The sequence below is a fragment of the Mus musculus genome, chromosome 17 (genome assembly GCF_000001635.26).
Source record: "Mus musculus strain C57BL/6J chromosome 17, GRCm38.p6 C57BL/6J".
Taxonomy (NCBI): domain Eukaryota; kingdom Metazoa; phylum Chordata; class Mammalia; order Rodentia; family Muridae; genus Mus; species Mus musculus.
The window spans coordinates 87,293,202-87,315,828 of record NC_000083.6 but is presented as its reverse complement, the minus strand read 5'-3'; the positions used below and the strand labels follow the sequence as shown (position 1 = coordinate 87,315,828).

Sequence of the window (22,627 nt, the reverse complement as noted above, 5' to 3'; positions counted from 1 at the left end):
GATAACCTAAAGTGCACTTCGCCTTCAGAGTTTACTCCCGGCAGACAAGTTAGGGCAACTTGGGAGAATGGGGTTGATTTATTGATTGACTGATTCATTGATTACAGGGCTAAAGGAGCCACCTAGGCAGGGGCAGCAGCGAGGCGACCCCCTTGGAAAGCACCTGTTCTCTTGTTTGGGGTGCAGTGTGAAATACCTGTTGCCTTAGGGATTAAAGCAATGCATGATAAAATACACAGACCACCTGGCTCAAACGCACCTCGACCTAAGCAGAAAATGGGTTCTGCCAGCTCTAGGCAGAAAGAAGGGGAACAACCCAGAGAAGAAACCGTCCCCGTGCCTGTGATGGGTTTTGGGGCAGAGTTGTTCCTGTTCCTGTTTTTGGCAGGTGCCTGAGGGAGGGCTCTCAGGCCTGCTGTGGTCAGAGACAGGGCTGCCAGCTTCCCCAGCTCAGGTCGTGAGCCTTACCCTCCTCCCAGTCCTCTGCCTAACCCCTGGAGCTGCTCCCTGCAGGCCCAGGTTTCTTCCTGGGGCTCCTCTACAGGCAGGACTCTAGGTCCAGTTGGCTACCAAAGCCCTCCTCCAGCATTCAGTAGGTGCCCCCTCCCGGAGGCTCAGGTACCAAAGAACCGCCTGGGGCCGGACTCCAATTGGAATCCATGACTGCCCTCTCGTGGCTCCGAGGGGAAGTGAAGCTGCAGGCTCTCTGGCCCCCATCCTGTTCATGGGATGTTTTTTTCTGCTCAGGCTTTCTAGTTGAGCTCCGTTAGGAAGCACTATTACCATAACACAAAAGACAGGACCATCTGGAGGGAATCAGCTGCTAAATCAACAGGGCAAGGCCCCTGGAAAAAGTGAATGTCACTCAGACATATGAGTAATCGGGCACCAGACTTGGCCAGCATGAAAGGGGCGGAGGTTTCTGGAAGATCAGAATATGAGAGAAGCTGTGGGGATCAAGTGAATGCCACCTCTTGTGCACAGGGACAAGACCCGACTAAGCAGGGGGCAGCAAAGGCAGGGGGGTAGGTGAGTGCTCTGTGAGACCAATAGGCGCCCCTCCTTGGTTTAGCTCCACCCCATTCTCAGCAGAGGCTCCACCCCTGGACTCAGACTCCACCCCCAGGACTCAGGCTCCACCCCCAAGACTCCTACAGGAACCTTCTTCTACACAGCAGCACCTCCCAGCTCCAACCCTACACCCCTCAGCCACCTCTGGAGTCCACCCCATCCCAGGCAGCAGCCCACTCCCTGACTCTCTGGCCCCGCCTGAACCTGTTCACAGGTCCAGCCACAGAGCAAGGGTACACAGGGGGTCCTGGGGCTCTTAGGGAGTGAGCTGCTGGGTGATGTCAGGGCTGGTGTGGAAAGTTCCCACACCGAGGGGCTTTCTCTTGCTCTCCCAGAGACTCCGAGAACTCAGATGTTCAGGGCCATAACCAATGCAGCTACCCCTCTACCCTAGAATGTCTTCCCTTTAGGCTAAGACGATGGGTCTCCCCTGGAGGCTGCCTGCTTCCCACCTCAGCATCCACCCGTGCCCGTGGATGTATTTTTGGTTGTTGTCATTCTTGGCGGGGTGCTTCTGGCATCTAGTGGGTTAAAGGCCAGAGATGTTGACGAAACCTACCACGGCCAAGACAGTCTCCCAAACCAAAATAGTTTTAAAAGAAACTTTGGGCTAAGGAGACTAAACACATTTGTTTAAGAACAATATTAGAGCCTGTGATTCCCCAAGGAGTATACAGCTTTGGCCAAAGGACAATAATATATAATTACTCAGGTCGCTAACGCAGACCAGTTGTGGGCAGCTATATGTAATCACAGGATTATATAGTGAGCAAAACGTTAGGTGGAGGGAGGGCTTGGATGGACTCAGGTCCACGCCAGCTTCCAAGGCTCTGCATGCTTTCTAATGGCCTCGACTTCAGACCGATTCCTTTCTTCCTCTTCTCCTTAGTAAGACGAGGAATGTATATGTTCCTCCTTCCCAGAAGCGCACAGAAGGCAACACCCTCTCTGCCTGTCACACAGAGTTAACAGCTGCTGCTAGTGTGAGAAACGATTGTAGCCCAGGTGGGTCCAGAGCGCCGCAGCTTCCACTCCAAGGAAGTCTGTGCTGGTCTGCCAGCACAAGAAGCCAGGGCTGATCTGCAGGGGGCCACAGGGAACTGACAGAGGCAGAGTGACTGCCATGAGTCCTGGTGACAGAGGCAGAGTGACTGCCACGAGTCCCCGGGACACGAGTCCCCGGGACTTCTACTCACTTCCAGGCTGTTTACTTGACAAGAAATGACGATTCATTTCCATTCCTCTTTATGAGCCGTGGTTAGGGTGGAGCCAGTCTCTTGGCTTCTGGGAATGAACTGTGTGCTTCAGGGGCAAAAGGGATGAAGGGAGGGGAGCCAGCCCAGTCACACAGAACAAAAAAGCATCAGAACTGACCTGCCCTTTCAGAGGAAGTGTGGACTAGTTAACGCCTCTACCCCTGGGGGGGGTACCCTGTAGACCCACTCTCACTCACATTTTCTTGCTTGAGTATGCGGAATGCAGTCGAAGAAAACAGGGATCTGGTGTACATGAGGGAGGAGGGAGGAGGGAGGAGGGAGGATCTACAGCCAGATCCACCCTCAGAACACATGACTGAGTTACAGAAAGGAACCAAGTTAATGCCCCGAAGATCCATTCACAGGCGCTGGATACCAAACCAGGGCACAGTCTTTTCCACACTCCTCAGGTGGCCAGGCTGCCTTTCCACACCCCAAACCTCAGAGAGGGGTGAGGCTGAAGGGCACTCACACCTAGACCAGAGGCTTGGTGGGTGGGGTTCAAGTTCCTGTCCCTCAGCGGTGAAGTGGGGCCACACGACCTTCTTCAGAGGAGAATCTACAAAGTACATAGTCCAGTCTGGCAGTCAACAGATCCTGATAATCAGCTGCTCTCTCTCCGTCCCTCCTGGCTGTCCTTCATGTTTTAACTTCTATACTGGCAGAGTGGAAGTGAGGAAAGGAGAGTGGGAGAGAGGAGAGGGTATCATGGTGTGGGGGGTGGGGGGGAGGGCGGTAACAGCACCACTTCCCACCAAAGATTAGGTCCATTTATTCCCTGTCACTGGCCTCTCACAGTCCCTGGATGTGACAAGGAGTAGAGCCAGCGAGTAAAGGAACTCACTGGGGTCACAGAGCTGCCTTTGACTCCAGTCCCTTCGTGACTGACTTTCCTCATCAGGAGCCTGGCCACAGCGTCAGCCAAGCGTGAACAGGCTCTGGGAAGCCGGCCGGCCGGCGCTAAGCCCCAGGCACTTGGAGGGCTGGGTAAGGCATAGGAACAGGACAGACCGTGATCAGTGCAGTCAGAGGGCCAGGGCTGTAGTGGCACACACCTGTAATGTCAGCACTCTGAACATGCAGATGGAAAGATTGAGAGTTCAAGACCACCCTCGGCTGCGTAGAGTTCAAAAAGGAATGGCAGCTCCACGTACCACTCAGATAGACCCACAGGCGGGATCTTAGCTCCAGCCAGGACAAGCTACTTTTGTATTCTGTGCCTGCCTCCGTTTCCCATCAGAGAGGTCGAGAGGCTAAGTAAGGTCTACCTCAGAGACCTGTTGGAACACTAAACTATGCAAGCAGAGCACTTCACAAATGCCTGCTGGAACTCTAGCATGGACTTAAGTAACACCAATTGTTCTAAAGACTATGTACTAAATGAATGGCTGGGGAGAGGGTATTCATTACAACTGTCCCTGCCTACAGACTTGATTGCACAGGGATCCATTTATCAAGTCCTCCCTTTCGTCTGTGTCCTGCTAACTGTCCTGTTGACGCCTAAGCTCTACATAAAGTATAGATGGGAATAAAGATGGGTGTCGTGGTACACCCCTTCAATCCCAGCACTCAAGAGGCAGAGGCAGGAAAAGGATCTCTTTGAGTTTGAGGCCAGCCTGGTCTACCTAGAGAGTGCCAGGACAGCCTGAGCTACAGAGTGTGGCTCTGTCTTGAAACCCCTCCACCACCTCAAAAACAACAACAAAAAAGGAAATACTGGTTTTCTTTAAGGTCTCCAATTACTCAGATCTGCAGAAAGACAATTTATGAATGAATGAATGAATGAATGAATGAGTGAGTGAGTGTGGCTGTTCTAATGACAGCTTTATTTAGATGCAGGCTGTAGCCAATCTGCTGTGGAGGTTCACACTGGGCTTCCTTCATAAGGGGCTGACAGCCTTAAACAAATGACCCCTGACCTTTCCTCAAGGCTCCAAGGCAGGGAACTGCCAGAGGTGTGGTGGGTGTGGGAGGAATGTCAGCATCTGAGTCAAGGAAGGCCAGGACAATGGCGGACCCAAGCTACAGTCTCTAGGCAGTAAAAAGAGGAACCCAATGTCTACACCACTGTCTCTGATGACCAGCAACTGAAGAAGCACTAATAACAACAACAACAACAACAACAACAACAACAACAGATGTGGAGGAGGGTTGGTACAGTTCGGCCTCTCAGTGTCTGTGTGCTCTGGGGCCCCTCCATAGCTACAGGTGGTCTGGGGAGCTGAGGGCTGTGGACAGCCCCACCCTGAGCAGAGAGCTGCCTGGGCTTTCTGGGCCTTCAGATCCACATGTCTAAGTCAAATGGGGACCCCAGCACTCCTAGCTTTGTACTTAAGAGCCTAAGATAAGAAAAATTAAAGGTATAGAACTTTTATCCAGGCTAGCAGCCTATCCAACCATGAACTGCATTAAAAAAAAATACTAAAGGGGCTGGAGAGATGGTTCAGTGGTTAAGAGCACTGACTGCTCTTCTAGAGGTCCTGAGTTCAAATCCCAGCCACCACATGACTCAGTTGTGACTCACAACTATCTATAGTGAGATCTGACACCCTCTTCTGGTGTGTCTGAAGGCAGCTACAGTGTACTTATAGATAATAAATAAATAAATCTTTTAAAAAATACTAAAAGTAGCTGACAGTGCTCCTGGTTTTGATGTTCCAAGCAGTCATGACAGCAGCATCCTGGCAGTGACAGGTGCTCATTTAATGGTTTAATACCCACCGTGCCGCAAGGCAGACATGGTCCTGGCGCTGCCTGCTGGTTCACAAGTGGAGGCACGGATTTAGAGAGGGGACACGCTCCTGACCACTCAAGCTCTGGCAGCAGGATGTGCACTGGCTCCGAGAGAGCTGGTTTTCATGGAGGGGATTATATAGGCAAGTCTGGTCAAAGCCAGCAATCACTGCCGACCACCTTAACCTTCAGCCCCTCACTGGCCCTTCAGAGGGAAACCTGTGGCCCCTGCCCTGGAACATTACCAGGAATGTTTTGGAGTCTCTTGTCTGTGGATGGATACACGTATAGATTTATTTTCCCCTTTCTAAAAAACTAACAAAATCCTACTCTAAAGTACATACTGCTTGTAGCCGTGAAGCCTCTCACAGTCCTGGCTGCCTTTCTTTCTCTCAAAGTTGTCCACTGTTGGCGGGGAAGGGAAGGTGGGTGAGTCCATCACTCCCGAAGTCAACCCAGGGCTGGGTGGACACAGACAAACATCGACCTGTGGCCTGCAGCTGGAAGAAGGCTTTAGCTGGGCCCTGGGTAGAGACTCACAGGCATCAGAGAAAGCTCATCTCTGGGAGAGGGTTCTGGCCAAATAAAGCTTAAGAAATAATGAGAAGAAAGACAGACTCGAAACAGGAGGCCAAACAGAGCCTGTGGTAGACCTTCAGGAGGAGGCAAAGAGCTGTAAAGCCCTCTAGGCCTTATTTGATCTGGATGTGTGGGTGCTCTAAGTGCCCTGGGCCTCCAACACAGCAGAGTTTCTATCCAAGAGCAACCCTGTTGAACCAAACATCCTTTTCAGGATGAGGGATGCTCTGAACTCTGTCCTCACTGCCTGGAAGTGGAGTCCTTTCTCACATTCCGGAGCATGGCTGGGTGAGGCCAGTCCCTGGAGGTAGAAGTAGCTGAGATGGATGTAGGCAAGCATGTTGCCTGGGAGATCTATGTTTGCCTGTCTGTCTGTCTGTCTCTCTCCCTCCCCACTCCATGCTGGGGATGCTGAGAGCGGGATATTGCAGGAATTCCTGAGAAGTATAAAGAGGTCCCCAGGTGGAAATGGCTTACCTCCTCACACTCCTCATGCCTGGCAGGGCCTCAGGAGAGAAAGCAGGGCCCTGAAGCCGCCACCCTCGGGAGCCAATCCATATTCTGTGGCCCGTGAGCAAAGCCCCAAACTCTCCAAACCTGTTTCCCTTGCTTGTGAAATAGCAGGGAGGGCCATGCCTGCCTCTCAGCGTTGTGGATAACGACCATGAACGAACGCCTACCAGCACACTGGTGCCACACTCAGAACAGCCAGCAGCACCGGGTCTGGGAGTTTTGGGGCTACAGGTGGAGGTGGCTCTCTGGGATGGCATGGAGCCTCCAGGCCCTGCTAAGTGTATCTCCTCTGCTGGATCACTCTGTGGAAGCTGGAAGTCTAGGAAATGAGCTGCTCCTAGGCCTGTGGGCTGCTCTAGCAAATCACAGAGCCTGAGAGTGGGGTGTGGAAGCTGTGGTTTGCAGCCAAGTGGGTGACCTTGCAGCAGCTGTTTGTAAGTGGCATCTAGAGTGATTGACGGATAGTCTACGGATCTGGTCTATTATTAACGTCAAGACTGAACCAAATTGTAAGGCACTGTCATAGATGTGGTCAGCTCTGACAGCAGGAGTAGAGAAAATGCAGTATTTGGATTTTCTAGCTAAACAGATGCCACACACAGGAATTATCTACTCAAACACAGGTTAAATAAGAAGAATGAAGTGACATTTTACAGAACGTATCACACCAAAAACAATGCAGGGGCTTTGGAGGTCTCCCACAACTTGGTTCTCTGAACACCCCTTCTGACAAGGCCTGAGCCAAGCCGGCCATGTGCAATCCTCAGGAAAGAGTGAGCGTATGCGTGCGCACGCACACACACTCGGTCTTGCTGGGCCAGCAGCCACTTACCCCTTTTTCAGGTTCTTCACATATGCGCTCTGGAGGGCAGCTTCCAGGAAGTAGGACAGCTCATAGTCAGGCGAGAGGCTGCCTTTCAGGTGTCTTGATGTGCTGTTGTTTGAGGTCTGAGAGGGAAGAGTAAGGGATAGTGGTCACTGAGGAGTTCAGAAGTCCTGCTTGGACATCGGGTACTCCTGACACTTGAAGGGCATGTGGCTTGAAGGAGACGTCTATGTAAGAGGTCAATGTAAAGAGCTCCGGGCAGAGGTGTCTGTTGATAACCCAAACGACCTCTGTGAGGGTCAACTCGACCGAACCTCTAAGCAGCCTCTGCCAACAAAAGGGTCCTGTGAGTCCTGACCTCAGCCTGTGAGTCCTGACCTCAGCCTGTGAGTCTCCTCTTCTCTTCTTGATATCCAACCAAGCCAAGAGGCTCCAGGGTGCTGGCTCTCCAAAAGCAATAACGTGGCCCTCAGAGAACATCTGGTTGTTCCAGTTTGGGGTGTGAGCGTCTGATGTCCAGAGGTACAGAACAGCAATGCTGTCACTATCACACGATACTAGGGTGGCCCTCACAGCAAAGAAGATCCCAGACTCAAGTGTCAATAGCACCGAGGTCCAAAATCCCTTGACTAAGGACATGACTGGCTCAAGGTGGACTGCACGTCGACCAGATATCTACAAAGCGGAGGTTCCGCTTGCACACCACAAGGATGTGCACAAGGATTAGGAATTATTTATGCCTGACATTCCTGCCAGTGCTACCCATGGACTGCATGAGCTTGGTCGGATGGTGGGGGGGGTGTAACTGCTCTCTAAGCTCAACCTTGCTCATCTGAAAAACGGGAATAATAACAGCATCTACTTTTTATCCAGCAGTGAGGGCTAAGTGACAGACCACAGTGATGTCCTCATGTCCTCAATACAGAGAGGAGCTGAGATTCCCCCACAAAGCTCAGTGGGCCGATGCCACCTCACATACAGTGAGGACAGGTCCACTATGGAAAGGTGGGAACTGTGGGGCTGCCTCTGTGTCCACCTCTGAATGGTCACAGCCCATCTTCCCTGGATGCTGTATGGCAAGAGTCAGCCTGACCCTACATGGTCCTTTGAGGGGCCAGTAGTTTGATCTCTCTAAACCTCATTTACTACACAGGGCTGCATGCGACACTTCTGTCCTAGGGCTGCTGTTAGGAGTGATCAAGTATAAACAGGGCTGTGACATCTGGTTGTGAAAGCCCAGCTCACATGGGGTTTCTGCTCCCACACAGGTGACAAGGACCCATTTGTTTATTAATTAAAAGCCTCCTCTTGGGCTGTTGAGATGGCTCAGCAGGTAAGAGCACTGACTGCTCTTCTGAAAGTCCTGAGTTCAAATCCCAGCAACCATGTGGTGGCTCACAACCATCTGTAATGACATCTGATGCCCTCTTCTGGTGTGCTTGAAGACAGCTACAGTGTACTTATATATAATAAATAAATAAATAAATAAATCTTTGGGCAGGAGCAAGCAGAGGTCCTAAATTCAGTTCCCAGCAACCACATGAAGGCTCACAACCATCTGCATCTGTACAGCCACAGTGTACTCATATACATAAAATAAATAAAAAAAATCTTTAAAAGCCTTCTCTTGTGGTAAAGAGTCCCTAACAGAACCAGTGCACCATAATGAGTTTTCTAACTAAAGAAGTGGAGTGTCAGGAGAGGAGATGCTTTCTTCTAATCTCCAGGAGGACAAAGAATGTGCTCACAAGAGAGCAGTTTGCTTGCATAGCACCCCTATCCCCAGCTCACCTTCTCCAGCTCCTGCAGGAATACCTGAGCCACCCAAGAGGCCCTCTCAAAACAGGCAACCACTTCCTCCTCCCGCTCAGTCAGGCGGATGTGGGAGGCGACGGAGTTGGGCAGGCGTTCCAGGGAGAGGCCTGCCGGAGAAACAGAGAGCCTCAGACCTGTTCGGCTTGGGCCTGGACTCCAGGCCCTTCCCATGGACACAGGGTAGGTGCATCTGAGGGAATACATGGTATGAAGCAGGGCCTAGGTCTGTGGAGGGGAGGGAAAAGCTGAAGCAACAGTGGTGTTAGCCGGAGCCAGGACCAAGCAATGATCCAAGAAAGGCACTGGGGTCCCACAGTGCCACCTCTGCCCATCCTTGCAGTACAGGATCAGTCCTGTGGATTGTTCCTCTCCTGGGAGTGTCTGTGTTGACAAGCTATCTGCTTGCAGTGTACACCTGCTGCTCTAGTGCCTACCTTTCAGCCCAGCACCCCCCTTTCCCACTGACCACCCCTTCATGGTATCAGCATGAGGACATGGTCACAGGTAGGAACAGGGCCCAGTATGAGCCCATAGGAACGGGCCTCACAATTACTACTGAGTTCATTGTTAAGTGGTGGCCAGAGGTTCACCTGGAAACAGGGACATCTGCCTTACATGTCTAGGGCTGGAGAGTTGGCTCCGCAGTTAAGAGCATTGGTTGCTCTTCCAGAGGCTAGGGTTCTACTCTGAACACCACGTAGTGTCTCCCAACCCTCTTTAACTCCAGTCCTGCGTGATACCTCAGTGGGCACCAGGTATGCATGTGGTTCATAGACATACATACAGGCACACCATTCATATACATAAAGAAATAAATCTAAAAAACATATTTAATATTTAGCCAGACTTCGTGACACATCCTTACAGTCTTAGCACCCAAGAGGATGAGGCAGGAGGATCGTGAGTTTGAGACAACTTACTCAAGACAACTTCCTAAGAGCTCATCTCAAGGAAACAAAACAGAACAACAACAACAACAACAACAACAACAACAACAACAACAAAAACAACCCAAATCCAGCCAAATGAAAATAGTATCTACACAGATTGAATATAAATGATGCTACTGAATTGTATACATTTAAATGATAAACTTTTATATCGTCATTTTTTTACCACAGTTAAAATGTTTTTAAAATAATAAGCAGATAGCTCCAAGGGCCAAACAAGAGTTAATAATCCAATCTGCAAAAGACAAGGAAAAGCATGGCTGGACATATTAGAGGCGAAGAAGAGAGAAAGTCCATGCAGAACAATGACCGGACTCCAAAATACAGCGTTGGGACGCCGGGATGCTGCTCTCCCTGAAGAGCTACCATTTGAAAGGTCCAAGGATGGATGACCCAGCATCCATACACACACACACACACACACACACACACACACACACACACACAATGTTTCCTTCTTCATGTTCCTTTCTTCCCTCCCCACTCTCTGTCTCTCTGATTCTCTGTCTCTCTGTTTCTCTCTCTGTCTCTCTCTCTGTCTCTGTCTCTCTTTCTCTCCCCTCCCTACCTTCCTCCCTCCCTGCCTCCCTCTCTCCTCCCCACCTTCCTGGCCCTGGTTTGTCAAAGTCAGTCCATTGCTTGCAGCTAACACAGACCTAAGTAGAGAATGCCAGCCCTAGGACAGGTGTCTCTCCCTCTGTGTCCCACATTACCTTGCGTGTAACAAACGCTAAATGCAGCTTATTTACAGGATGGGTTAGGAACCGTCCTCTAAGCCTCACCAACCAGCTGCTCCTCCACCCCTGCTCCAGGCTGCTTCTCTCCCGTGGGTGGCCACCATAGCCCAGAGTCCGTGGTCTCACTTCGCTCGTTCCTCAACTGCCCACTGCTTCCAAGGAACCTTTCCAAAGTCCCCAGAGATCTTCCCGCTACAGAGGAGGCCTAACTCATACCACACCTTCTGAGACCTATCTGGATCACCTCTCCAGCCTCATATCTTACCCCACCTACTTTATCCATCCCAACTTCCTACTCTCGGCTGCTGGAGATGTCATCCTTGCTTGCCTGAGCAGTCCTTCTCGCCTGGCTTTCGCTACCTCACCAAGTCCCCGAGGAGTCCACTTCTCATGCCTCAGTGTCTCATACTTGTGTTCCCTTTGACTTCCCCAGTGGGCTGTAGGCTCCCTCCAGCCCCGACCTAATGGTGTTCAACCGTCCCCCACCTGGCACAGAGTAGGTACCAGACAAGCACAGGCTGTCTGGGTAGAAAAAGAAGCCCAGTCATGGCTGACAGAGTACAAAGTGCTCTGCAAACACGAGGAAAGGAATTAGCATTGTTTTTCTTGGCTAGGTGTCAACACATGCAGATCCAGTGACCTTGCCTTACTTGCCAGGCCGAAGGCTGGGAACCTCAGACCAGGGGAGGTGGGTGTAGAATGGGAAGACCATTGCTCAACATGAAGGCCCAGTTACCCAGGGCACTGAGTGTCAACATGGTGCCTACCAAGTGACTCACTATGAAGACCAGAAGGCTCCTCACTCTGGAGGACCAGGGAGGAGGAAGAAAGAAATCAGGAAGCAGGTACCATGACCTCCTCCGTCGCTGGCCCAAGCCTCTTTCCCGGGTGTGCTGTTTGTCACCATGCAAGAAGGTGTGACAAGAACAGAGCTGTTCAAGAAGACCAGCCCAGAAGACTAGCTGCAGGTGACATGGCTGATTCCAAAAGATACAGAGAGGATCCCCTCCAAGACAGCAGTCCTGTGGTCCCCAGAGACGTGCTAGAGTGGACTCCCCTCTGCACACTTCTGGGTCAGGCTGCTGGCTCCAGTCTCCCATGGTCTGGCTCCTGCAAGGGCGAACTGAGGACACAGGCCTGGGACCTCGACACTCCATGTGCTACAACTGTCCCCATTCCGTGCTCCCTGCTCCCCACACCCAGCCAAAGCTTGCCACCACACTTTTCCAAGAATTGTAAGTCCACTGTTTCTAGTATGCTCAAAGCAAAAACTACTTCTTCCCTGAGACTTTCTTCGATGTTTAGTGTAGACGGGCAAGTTGATAACAAATTGAGTACAACTATAAAAAGGATTTTCTGGGCTGGGTAAACAGAGGTAGAAAGACCCACCCCAAGAGTGGGCAGTCTGTTCTATGAGCTGTAGTTCGGAAACAGTATTCACTCCTCAGTTTCCTGACGGGAAAGGTACTGAGACCAGCAATGCCTTCCCTTGCAGTCATTTCTGCTCCAACCGTAAGCTGGAATAAACCCGTCTTTCTTAAGTTGCCTTTCTCAGGGATCAGTTTCAGCAAGGAGGAAAGCAACTAATCCCCCGCCCCTCGGTTAAGTTCCCTTCCCTCTGACTCAGCGGAGAACGCGAACTGAATTTCCCACTTTCTGTTTGGTTGTCTGTGTGGTTCTGCAATGAAACCCAGACATCCTAGGCAGAGTTCTACCAGTGTTCTAAATCTCCTGCACCCCACGTCTCCTGCACCCCATGTCTTCTGCGCATGTGTCTCCTTGCACGGCCACCATGCTATTTATGATTGATCTCCCCAGCCCAGAGACAGCTCGATGCCTGTTTGTTGCTTAGAAAGAACATGGAAAGGAGCACACAGAAATAAGCAAAGTCAGGCATGCTAACTGTGGTGCTTGGCAGGGAGAGCCTCTGCCCTCCATTAAAAAACAATACATCTTGAAGAACTCACTAACAAACTACAGCAGATTACTGAGGCCTTCTCCATAGCCAGGCTTGTTTGCTGAGCTACAGACCCTTGCCTCAAAAAAGATAGGCTCTGAGGATAAGACCCAAGACTCTGGCACGCATCTGCAGAAGAACACATATGTGCAGTCACACAATACATACATGCATACAAACATAGACACACATGGATGAACACATGCAGATAATTCCTTAGAAGTTATAATATTCGGGGCTGGAAAGATAGTTCGCAGGTTAAGAGCACTGGCTGCTCTTCCAGAGGACCCAGGTTCAAATCCAAGCCCCCACATAGCAGCGATCACCTGTAATTCCCTGGGACTGGAGTTACAGATGGTTGTGACCACCATGTGGGTGCTGGAAACTGGACCTGATCCTCTGGAAAAGCAGTTTGTGCTCTCTACCACTGACTCATTCCTCTCTAGAGCCTGTAGGATAACTTCCAGCATGCTTAAGACCGATAAGGTTCCCAGAGCCAGAAATCCTTGGGTTTAACTGCAAAGAAGACATACTTCCTGCCCACAATGTTTAGAGATCTACACCAACCCTGAGAGTTCTCCCCTTCTCCCAAGAGTCCTTCCACACAAGTGGCCAAACAACAGCCCAGCCCCAGGTCCAAGCAGAGGACTGCAGCTCTGGAGCCCACTCCAAGGATCCTGGCAGCTGTGGGCCAACCCTGTGCTCTGGGCAGGAAACCAATAACTCCCAGGAAGTGCCAGGCACTGCTTCCTGTGCCACAGTGGCAGACGGGAACTTTCTGTGAAAACACACAAGGCCAACAAGGAAAAGCCCCTTGCAAAACAACGCTGTATTTTTCAGGTCCTGCCCTGGGCTCAGGCCGTGGTCCCAGCTCTCTCAGTGCAGGCTGACTCATCAACCTCCGTAGCAGGCCTTCCAACACGGCCCGCCCCTGAAGCTGTGGGCCCCAGATACACAAGTGGAGACAGGAGGCTTCCTTTGCTGAGAAATTCCCTTTCCCAAAAGGTAGCAGTCTCCACCCACCCACCACAGCACCTACGGTTAATCTTGTGTTTGTCAATCATGGGCACCCTGCGTGGCCGGGAAAGAAGGAAGGAAACACAGCTTAGGTTATTCTTTAACCTAAAGGTCTGGTGGGCAATGGCTGTCACAGATCACACTCAAAGTGGGCAACTGTGGGGACAGGAAAGGACGGAGATGGCACAGCACAGCTGTTTAGCAGTGGCATCATAAGCTCCCGCATCACGTGGGTCAGCTCTGTGTGCAGTCGCAAGAACTGAGTTGAGGAGGTTTCTATATCCAAACTTCTCCTCCTCCTCCTCCTCCTCCTCCTCCTTCTTCTTCTTCTTCTTCTTTTTTTTTTTTTTTGTTTTGTTTTGTTTTGTTTTGTTTTTTCAAGACAGGGTTTCTCTATGTAGCCCTGGCTGTCCTGGAACTCACTCTGTAGACCAGGCTGGCCTCGAACTCAGAAATCCACCTGCCTCTGCCTCCCTAGTGCTGGGATTAAAGGCGTGCGCCACCACTGCCCGGCGTGCCGTTACTTCTCACAGCCCTAAGTTGGGAAGTGGCCAAGTACCCCTTGACAAAAAAGGATGGTCACCAGGGGGTAAGGGCATGCAAAGAGGAAGTACTGTTTAATGAACAGAGTTTCCGTTTTTTACAAGAAAAAGAGTTCTAGAGATTGATTGCACAGCACTGTCTAGCCAACGCTAACATGTATGCTTTGCCTTCTCACTGTTTGTTTCTCTGAGCCAGAGTCTCTGTATTCCGAACTCCACTGCTATACATCTGAGGATGGCCTTGGGCGCCCAATCCTCTTGCCTCCACCACCCAAATGCCGGCATTACAAAAGTGGACCACCATGGTTGACCCTTGGAAAAAATATATATTTGTACCTACATATATTTGATATTGGGAATTAAACCTAAGGTCTTACTAAGAACGACTCTATCGTTAAATATACAATCTACTGTGTGTGTGTGTGTGTGTGTGTGTGTGTGTGTGTGTGTGTGTGTGGTGTGTGTGTGTGTGTGTGTGTGGTGTGATGTGTGTGTGTGTGTGTGATGTGTGTGTGTGTGATGTGTGTATGTGTGTGTGTGTGTGTGGTGTGATGTGTGTGTGTGTGTGTGATGTGTGTGTGTGTGATGTGTGTGTGTATGTGTGTATGTGTGTGTGTGTGGTGTGTGTGGTGTGTGTGTGTGTGTATGTGGTGTGTGTGTGTTTGTGTGTTAACATAATCTTTACATTGTTTTTTGGTCTCATGTAGCCCAGGCTAGCCCAGGCTAGCTTCATGAATTTTGGTCCTCCTGGCTCCACCTTCTAAGTGCTGGGATCACAAGCGCGTGTACCATGCAGTCTTCTGTGGTGCTGGGAGCCAGCCCAAGCCTTTGTCTATAACAGACAAGCATTTTACCAACTGAGTTACATTCCCAGCCCTAATACTATTTTTTTAAAGATTTATTTATATTTTTGAAATAATTTTCCTACGGGGTCTCTGCGATGACCAAATCTGTGGTTCTCCTGCTTCGGCCTCTGCAGCATCTGGGATTGCGGGAACGCGCCACTGTACCTTGTGAGTTATTAGCTGTTTACGACAGGAGTCACGGCATCGGGTGTGGACTTACTTTTATTTTTCAAAAGTCCAGATAAATTAGTAAGACAAAGTGACTAGAAGGATATATCTCAAAATATAACCGAAGTCTTCGTTTTCCCAAGCAAAAAGTGGGGAGGGATTACTAAAGCCTAACTTGTGATGGGGCCACGTAACTAAAGCAAACATAAAGAAAAGGCGTTGCTATGATGCTCACAATGACTGCCCAGTAAGCACGCTTCTCTTCCAGCCTCGCGGGTGAGGAGCGCTAACTCGGGGAAGAGCAGATTCATTTCAAGACCTGTGAGGTAAAAACCCCAGAATGGAGAGCAGATGGCAGTCCTTTGCTCTCAGCACCCACCAAGGCTCTCCAAACCCCAGGCTCTTCTCTCACCTACCACTGGAGTGTCTGATGGCTGAGCTATCAGCCTGCTGGAGGGAGGTCCACGTATGCACACTGACTTCTCAAATGCACTCCCCAAGCCCTACCTGTAGCCCACACCCCAACTCCTTCTGAGGAGAGTGTTATGGGTTAAATGTGAAATGCCCCATGCAGGCTCCTGTGTTCAAATATCCACTAGTTGGTGGTGCCATCTCAGGAAGTTGGCAAACTGTCACAAAAGAAGGTATAGCTGCCTGGCCTCAATTCTTGTCCAGTTCTCTACTCCTTGATCAGCCAGTGTGAGCCAGCAGGCTTCTGTCACCAGGTGTGGTGTTTTGAATGTGCTTGACCCGGGCAGTGCTACTATTTGGAGCCTTGTGGGAAGAAGTATGTCACTGTGGGTATGGGCTTTAAGGCCTTCGTCCTAGCTGCCTGGAAGCCAGTCTTCTGATTGCCTTCAGAACAAGATGTTGAACTCTCAGTTCCTCCTGTGCCATGCCTGCCACCTTGATGCTAATGGACTGAACCTCTGCACCTGTAAGCCAGCCCCAGTTAAATGCCCTTTACAAGAGTTGCCACGGTCATGGTGTCTCTTCACAGGAGTAAAACCCTAACTAAGACACCAGGGACCAAGCTACTCTGCCATACTATCTATTCCTACTGTGACAGATTGCACCCTCTCATACCAGGGCCAAAGGAAACCTCTCCTCCCTTAAGTGGCTCCTGTCAGGTATTTGGTTACAGTATTGAGAAAACTAACAAAAAAGGGGGCTGCCACATGTCTCTGCCTCCCCAGCCCGAGACCTCCCGCCGATGGGGCCACCCTGCCTTCACTGGCGCAGTCAGAAGAAGAAGCAGCATCTTTAGCCTGGTTGGTGTCTCTCAGCCCAGTTGGCATTTAGCACATGCTAGGTAAGCGGGCAGTGAGCACACCCAGCCTTCTCCTCAGCCCCCCCCCCCTAGCTGGAAGCCAGCCCCTTACTCTGGGGCCCACAGCCTGGGGCAAAGGCAGTGGTATCCCTTCTCCACAAGCCAGACAACCTACACCATGGGAAAGAAGCCAACGCCAACACCTAATTCCTGTCACACCAGGGCAAAACACAGCAAAAATAAAACCAGATATGCTACCATGTCCTGGAGCAGCTTAAGAAGCCATAGACTCCCCAGTGAGAACAGGGTATCTTAGGATTGCACTAGCAGGAAGTGACTAGAAACAACCACCATCGGCACACCTAAGTCCTTGAGGAGGAAGTGGGCTGGCTCGGGCCCCAGAGCTCTCATAGCTGCTTAATCTGTATCCCTCCTCCCCCAGAGTTCACTACATGTGGACGAAGGTCACATTTCTTCAGAGCTAATGAGCTGGCCTGCCTAAATCTGGGCAGGAGAAATGGAACCAGTTTGGCTGAAGCACAGGGCAGTGTTGGCCCTGAGGGACCCGTCTATCCTTATCCCGAATCCCACCATAGGCGGAGCAACAGTGATTCCCAAATCAGGAAGCAACAGCTAAGATCTGGAAGGCTCAAGGGGTCTCCAGCATTAGCACACTGAGGTACCAGGAAAATGGATGGGGCAGGCTTGAAGAGAGTGCCAAACAGCACTCTGAGCCTTCGGGTGCCTAACCACTGCAGGCCCAGGATGCTTAGAACAGGCCTTGAAGTATCTTAGAGCTAGTTAAAACCTCAGGGCTTAGACATTCAGAAAAGAGGGCAGCTGTTCCCTGGGCCCATGGAGGTCTCAGACTTAGACCTTTGAAACGGGGAGCAGACCATGGAACACTCTATGGTGGGGCAACCCTCGTTCAAACCTCTAGGACACCAACCAAGATACCTGAGCCTCTCTGCCAGCTCTCTGTTCCCAAGGCCCTCTCAGTGGGACAGCTTGCCCCTCCCCCACATGGCCATCACCCACTTCCCTGGGCTCTCACCTTGCTTGTAGCTACCAATGGTCCATTCCAGGTTCAGATCACCTTCCTAGCTCACTGGGAAAGGCTCTACAGTCAGGCAGCCCCTCTCCCATGGTGGCTCCCACCGGTACCTCTTGAACAAAGGGGATGAGCCCAAAGCTAGAGTCAGAGAAGGCTGGTCTCATATGGTGACTATGCTGTTCCGAATGTGACCTGAGAGAGCCATGGCAGCCTGGCCTCAGAGCTTTACCCTCTATTCCTTTGACCTACTGTGGTACCAGCACCCTGATCTCCCTCTGAGGAGACCAGAAGATCAAACAAGGGAATCTCGGCCCTGCCCAAGCCAACAGTCTAGCTGTGGTTCATCATAATGGGCATCACCAGGTCAGAGGGATGAAGACTTTCCATAGACGCTTTCTCCCGCTGAGGTAGTAAGGGAAACCTGAAGATGTCCCTACATCCAGTTATGCTCAGTTCCATTCAACATTCACACTAGACCATAGGACACCTGAAGTGTTTCACTCACACTAGACCACAGGACACCTGAGGTGTTTCACTCACACTAGACCATAGGATGTCTGGGGTGTTCTGCTCACACTAGACCATAGGACACCTGAGGTGTTTCACTCACACTAGACCACAGGACACCTGAGGTGTTTCACTCACACTAGACCACAGGACACCTGAGGTGTTTCACTCACACTAGACCATAGGACACCTGAGGTGTTTCACTCACACTAGACCATAGGATGTCTGGGGTGTTCTGCTCACACTAGACCATAGGACACCTGAAGTGTTTCACTCACACTAGACCATAGGACACCTAGGTGTTTCACTCACACTAGACCACAGGACACCTGAGGTGTTTCACTCACACTAGACCACAGGACACCTGAGGTGTTTCACTCACACTAGACCATAGGACACCTGAGGTGTTTCACTCACACTAGACCATAGGATGTCTGGGGTGTTCTGCTCACACTAGACCATAGGACACCTGAAGTGTTTCACTCACACTAGACCATAGGACACCTAGGTGTTTCACTCACACTAGACCACAGGACACCTGAGGTGTTTCACTCACACTAGACCACAGGACACCTGAGGTGTTTCACTCATACTAGACCATAGGACACCTGAGGTGTTTCACTCACACTAGACCACAGGACACCTGAAGTGTTTCACTCACACTAGACCATAGGACACCTAGGTGTTTCACTCACACTAGACCACAGGACACCTGAAGTGTTTCACTCACACTAGACCATATGACACCTGAGGTGTGCCGCTCACACTAGACCACAGGACACCTGAGGTGTTTCACTCACACTAGACCATAGGATGTCTGGGGTGTTCTGCTCACACTAGACCATAGGACACCTGAGGTGTTTCACTCACACTAGACCATAGGACACCTGAGGTGTTTCACTCACACTAGACCACAGGACACCTGAGGTGTTTCACTCACACTAGACCACAGGACACCTGAAGTGTTTCACTCACACTAGACCATATGACACCTGAGGTGTGCCGCTCACACTAGAAGGGGAGCTGTCCAGCAACAGCAGCAGCCCATTCTTCACAAACTAAAGGCTGAGAGCCAGGACAGAGTCTCCCATGAAACAGGCCTGGGGTCAGCCAAGTGGCCAAAACACCATGGCCATGCAGAGTTCATGGCTCTAAGCTACAGACCTTCCTGCTTTGTGGGTTTCTATTTTCTGCTTTTTAGAGACAGCAGACTTCAAAGACTGGACAGGAAGGAATGGCACCAGGCAGCACCTACCCCCAGTTCTGGCAACTTCTAGAATGTTGCTTCCCTGGAGCCTTAACCACACAAGGCAGGCTCTGCTCACTTGCCCACTGGTCACACAAGGGGACTGACCTAGCTGTTCACCTGTGGCATCCCTAACAGGGTGCCTGCTCAATCAACTGCTGAGAAATCATATTTCTTAGTGGAATGTGGGTCAGAGACTTTAACAAACACTAGAGGCCAGACCCCAGGAGGAAGGAGCCCACTGAGCAGACAGAATAGGGTGAACACACCACATAGGCTCCGAGTGAGCTTGGTGGAGGAGAGGTGCTATACTCTGAATAGCTCAGGGAGACTCTTATACAGGGATCACTTAGCCTGCTCAAATGCGATGTTGGGGTTCATGCTTAAAGTCAGAAAGAAGGATAGGACTAGCTAGGACGGTGACTCAAGGAAAAGCAAGGAACAGAATCCCAGAAATGTCTTTTCATGAAGGCATTTTCTTCTACTTTAGTGGAGCAAATGTATTTCTCCATTGTTTTGGGTTTCTTTCTACATCTATTCATTTCTGTGCACACAGCATAAAAGTCAGAGGACACCTGTCAGAGGTTAGTTCTCGCCTCTCACCACGTGAGTGCCAAGGACTAACTCAGGTCACCAGGTATGGTGGCCTGCATAAGAACAGCTCCCATAGGCTCATACATTTAAATTCCCAGTCGCCAGTGAGTGAAACTTTTATAGGATTGGAAGGATTAGGGGTGTGGCCTTGTCAGAGGAAGTGTGTCACTGGGAGTAGGCTTTGAGGTTTCAAAGTCCATGAGGGGCCCAGTCTCTCTCTGCATGCAGATAAATGTGTAGCTCTTAGCTACTTCTCCAGCACCACACCCGCCTGCTGCCACGTTGACCGTGGACTAAGCCTCTGAAACTGTAAGCCAGCCCCAGTTAAACGCTTTCTTTTGTAAGAATTGCCTTGGCCGTGGTGTTTCCTCACAGAAATAGAACAGTGACTAAGACATCTTGCTTGACTGCAAGAGCCCTTACCCACTGGAATGCCATCACACGAGAGAGCCATTTTGCCAGTCCTCTGCTGCTTCTGAATGAAGCTGACAGAGAATACCTCTTTTTGCCCTTAGAGCAGTTGGACGGTCAAGTATTCCCTGACATGGTGTAGAGACATACATGTGTCAAATGCTGCTCTTTGGACAACAGAAACCCAAACTACTACAACTAAGGTCCCTGTCTCAAGGTTCCCAATGAGGTTTAAAGTCAGCACCTCTGACACTCTGGGAACAGAGCTCTAGTCAGATAATGAGTGTACCTTCTGTCCTTCTAGGATGCCCTGAGGGCCACAGCCAAGTCCCTCTGCTCTAAAGGGGAAGCTATGATTGGGCATGCCTTTTGTGTCTTTGAGGATGGGAATGGAGGGACCAGAAGCCAGTCCTGAACCCCAGAAAAAGAACAGCAGCTCACATGTGGCCCCCCTCAAGTCTCCCAGGCTAGCTGGCTCAGGCCCAGCTCTAACCCAGAAGCTCTGTCCTCTCCACCTTAGCAAAGGCTAGCACCAAGTGAACCCCACACTTGAAAAGGGGGGGAGGGCTCAGTGGTTAAAGGGCTTGCCATACAACCATACAGACCACAGTTGGGATCTCCAGAACCCACATAAGTGCTGGGTGGGAATGGTGGCCTGCTGTACTCTCAGTCTCGGAAAGCAGAGACAGCGTCCTCAGGGCAAACTCTGTGTTTGAGAGACCCTGCCTCGGTGAGAATGGAAGAAGAGCAATTGAGGACCCTTCCCAACACTAACTTCAGAGCCCCACATACATGCATGCACACACATGCATGAGGACCCAAACATGCATATAACACATGCGCATGCACACACACGCGCGCACGCACGTGTGTGCACACACACACACACACACACACACACGTGCAAAATGGAAAAAGAAAAGAAAGCTACAGTCTGACAGCCAGAAGTGCTGGAACTCGGCCAGGCTGGCTCATTCAGAGGTCACCCAGAGCCAAAATGGACAGGCTCCTGGGACGTGGAGGATGCTATATGTGATGTCCTGGGTAAACGGCTTCCCTCCCACCACCTCCGTTTCCTGATCTAGAACACAAGGATTTGGTGTAAAGCCTTTCTGCCTACAATCCTGAGTGCTACTCCAGAGGATGCCCAGGTTAAAACCCTGCTCTGTGAGCTCTGGCAGGAGCCACTGCAACCTCTGCTCCTCACGTGTTACCTGGGGTCTTCGGACCCAGGTGAGTCACGCTTGACTTGGTGTGTGGATGTGATGGCTGCTATGACATTACTCTGTGACCTCGGGGCTCCTGCTGTCACTGCCCTCATGCTCTCAAAGGAAGCCACAATCAGCCCTTCTTCCCATCTCTTTGTGAGCCCTCCAGGTGAAGGGACCCACGAGATTCCACAGCCTTCGCTAGGTCACAGCACGCACACACTGACGGCCACACACACACACACACACACACACACACACGGTCTCGAGCACACTCCGGCTCAGACAAAACCCCGGCATGCCAAGCAGCAAGTGTGGTCACTGCAACAGGACAGGGAGGACAAGCAGAGGAGTCAGGCAAGTGGCAGGAGAGGACACATGCAGCCACCGAGGGGTGGGGGAGGCAGCACAGCCTGCAGCCAAGTGGCCCATTTGGCCCATGCGAGCAATGTCGGATCCTTACCTCCCTGGCAGGACCTCTGACCACCAGGACTGGGTTCCCCCAAGAAGCTGGAGGCATGCTGGAGAGAGTAGAGAGCAGGACACAGAGAGCATACGTACTGAGCAAGGCTGGTAGGAGAAAGGCCTGAGAAGGGAGCCCCAAGGGAGGATATTCAGTTCAGAATGTCCACAGCTGAAGTGGTTCCCACGAAACCCCAAAGATCTGAACTCCAATATACCATCGCTTCCCAAGACTGGCCTGTGGCACAAGGTGCAATCAGAGGAAGAGGTACCTCCAGCCCACCTGTCCTGGGAAACTAACTTGGTAGGTTTCCTAAAAACAGTGGACTCGATAAGCAAAGGACTCAGGGACCTCAGGTCCCCTTCAGCCAGAGTCCAGGTCCTCTACAGTTGTCACAGTTACTCTAATGAGGACCCAACGCCTACAAAGGAATGCATCTGTGTCAGGACAGGGAGGGAAAACACATTTTCCTATGTTAGCATCACAGACTGGTGGTTCTGGCCCTTGCTCCAAATGGGTAAGTTTGGGCAAGGCACATTTCCTCTCTGGGCCTCAACCCTTCTTCTAAAGTGTTCTTCAGCCTGGGAGGGTCCAGCGTTCCTCCAGGACAGGAAGTCCTTATTTGGGTCTCAGCAGCCCCTCTCTGCTCACAGCAGAGCCCCCGCACCTGGAGAGGGAAACACCAGGCCCGACAAGAACTGGCACACCCTTTAAGGTTTTCTTGGTCTGGTTATGCAACTCAGCTGGTCATGAGAACCCTGGAAGGGATTGCATCACAACCTCCTTTTAGGTCAATTGCAGCCAAGAAAGGGAAAGAGGGCATCCAGTGTGGTGGCTAGTTGTCAGCAAAGCCCAGGTGAGAACC

At 51.0% G+C, this 22,627-nt stretch overlaps 1 protein-coding gene and 1 long non-coding RNA gene across 5 annotated transcripts in view; one reads left to right on the top strand and one right to left on the bottom strand.

The window, feature by feature from the left end:
- The window catches only part of Ttc7 (tetratricopeptide repeat domain 7), a 98,963-nt gene that overhangs the window by 65,942 nt on the left and 10,394 nt on the right, over positions 1 to 22,627 (bottom strand). For 2 of the 4 annotated variants that reach the window (XM_006524201.4, XM_006524202.4), the window contains exons 4-6: positions 21,763 to 21,885; positions 8,770 to 8,900; positions 6,985 to 7,100 (exon numbers count right to left, since the gene is read on the bottom strand). In XM_006524201.4, the coding sequence (XP_006524264.1) occupies positions 6,985 to 7,100; positions 8,770 to 8,900; positions 21,763 to 21,885 (370 nt within the window). Of the gene's footprint in view, positions 1 to 2,524; positions 2,731 to 6,984; positions 7,101 to 8,769; positions 8,901 to 21,762; positions 21,886 to 22,627 lie in introns of those variants that run through there. The other 2 variants (NM_028639.3, XM_017317451.1) reach the window with 2 other exon arrangements.
- Gm52284 lies at positions 8,815 to 14,448 on the top strand. Its single transcript, XR_003952233.1, has 3 exons — positions 8,815 to 8,973; positions 13,278 to 13,442; positions 14,193 to 14,448. It is a non-coding gene; the product is annotated as a predicted gene, 52284 (long non-coding RNA).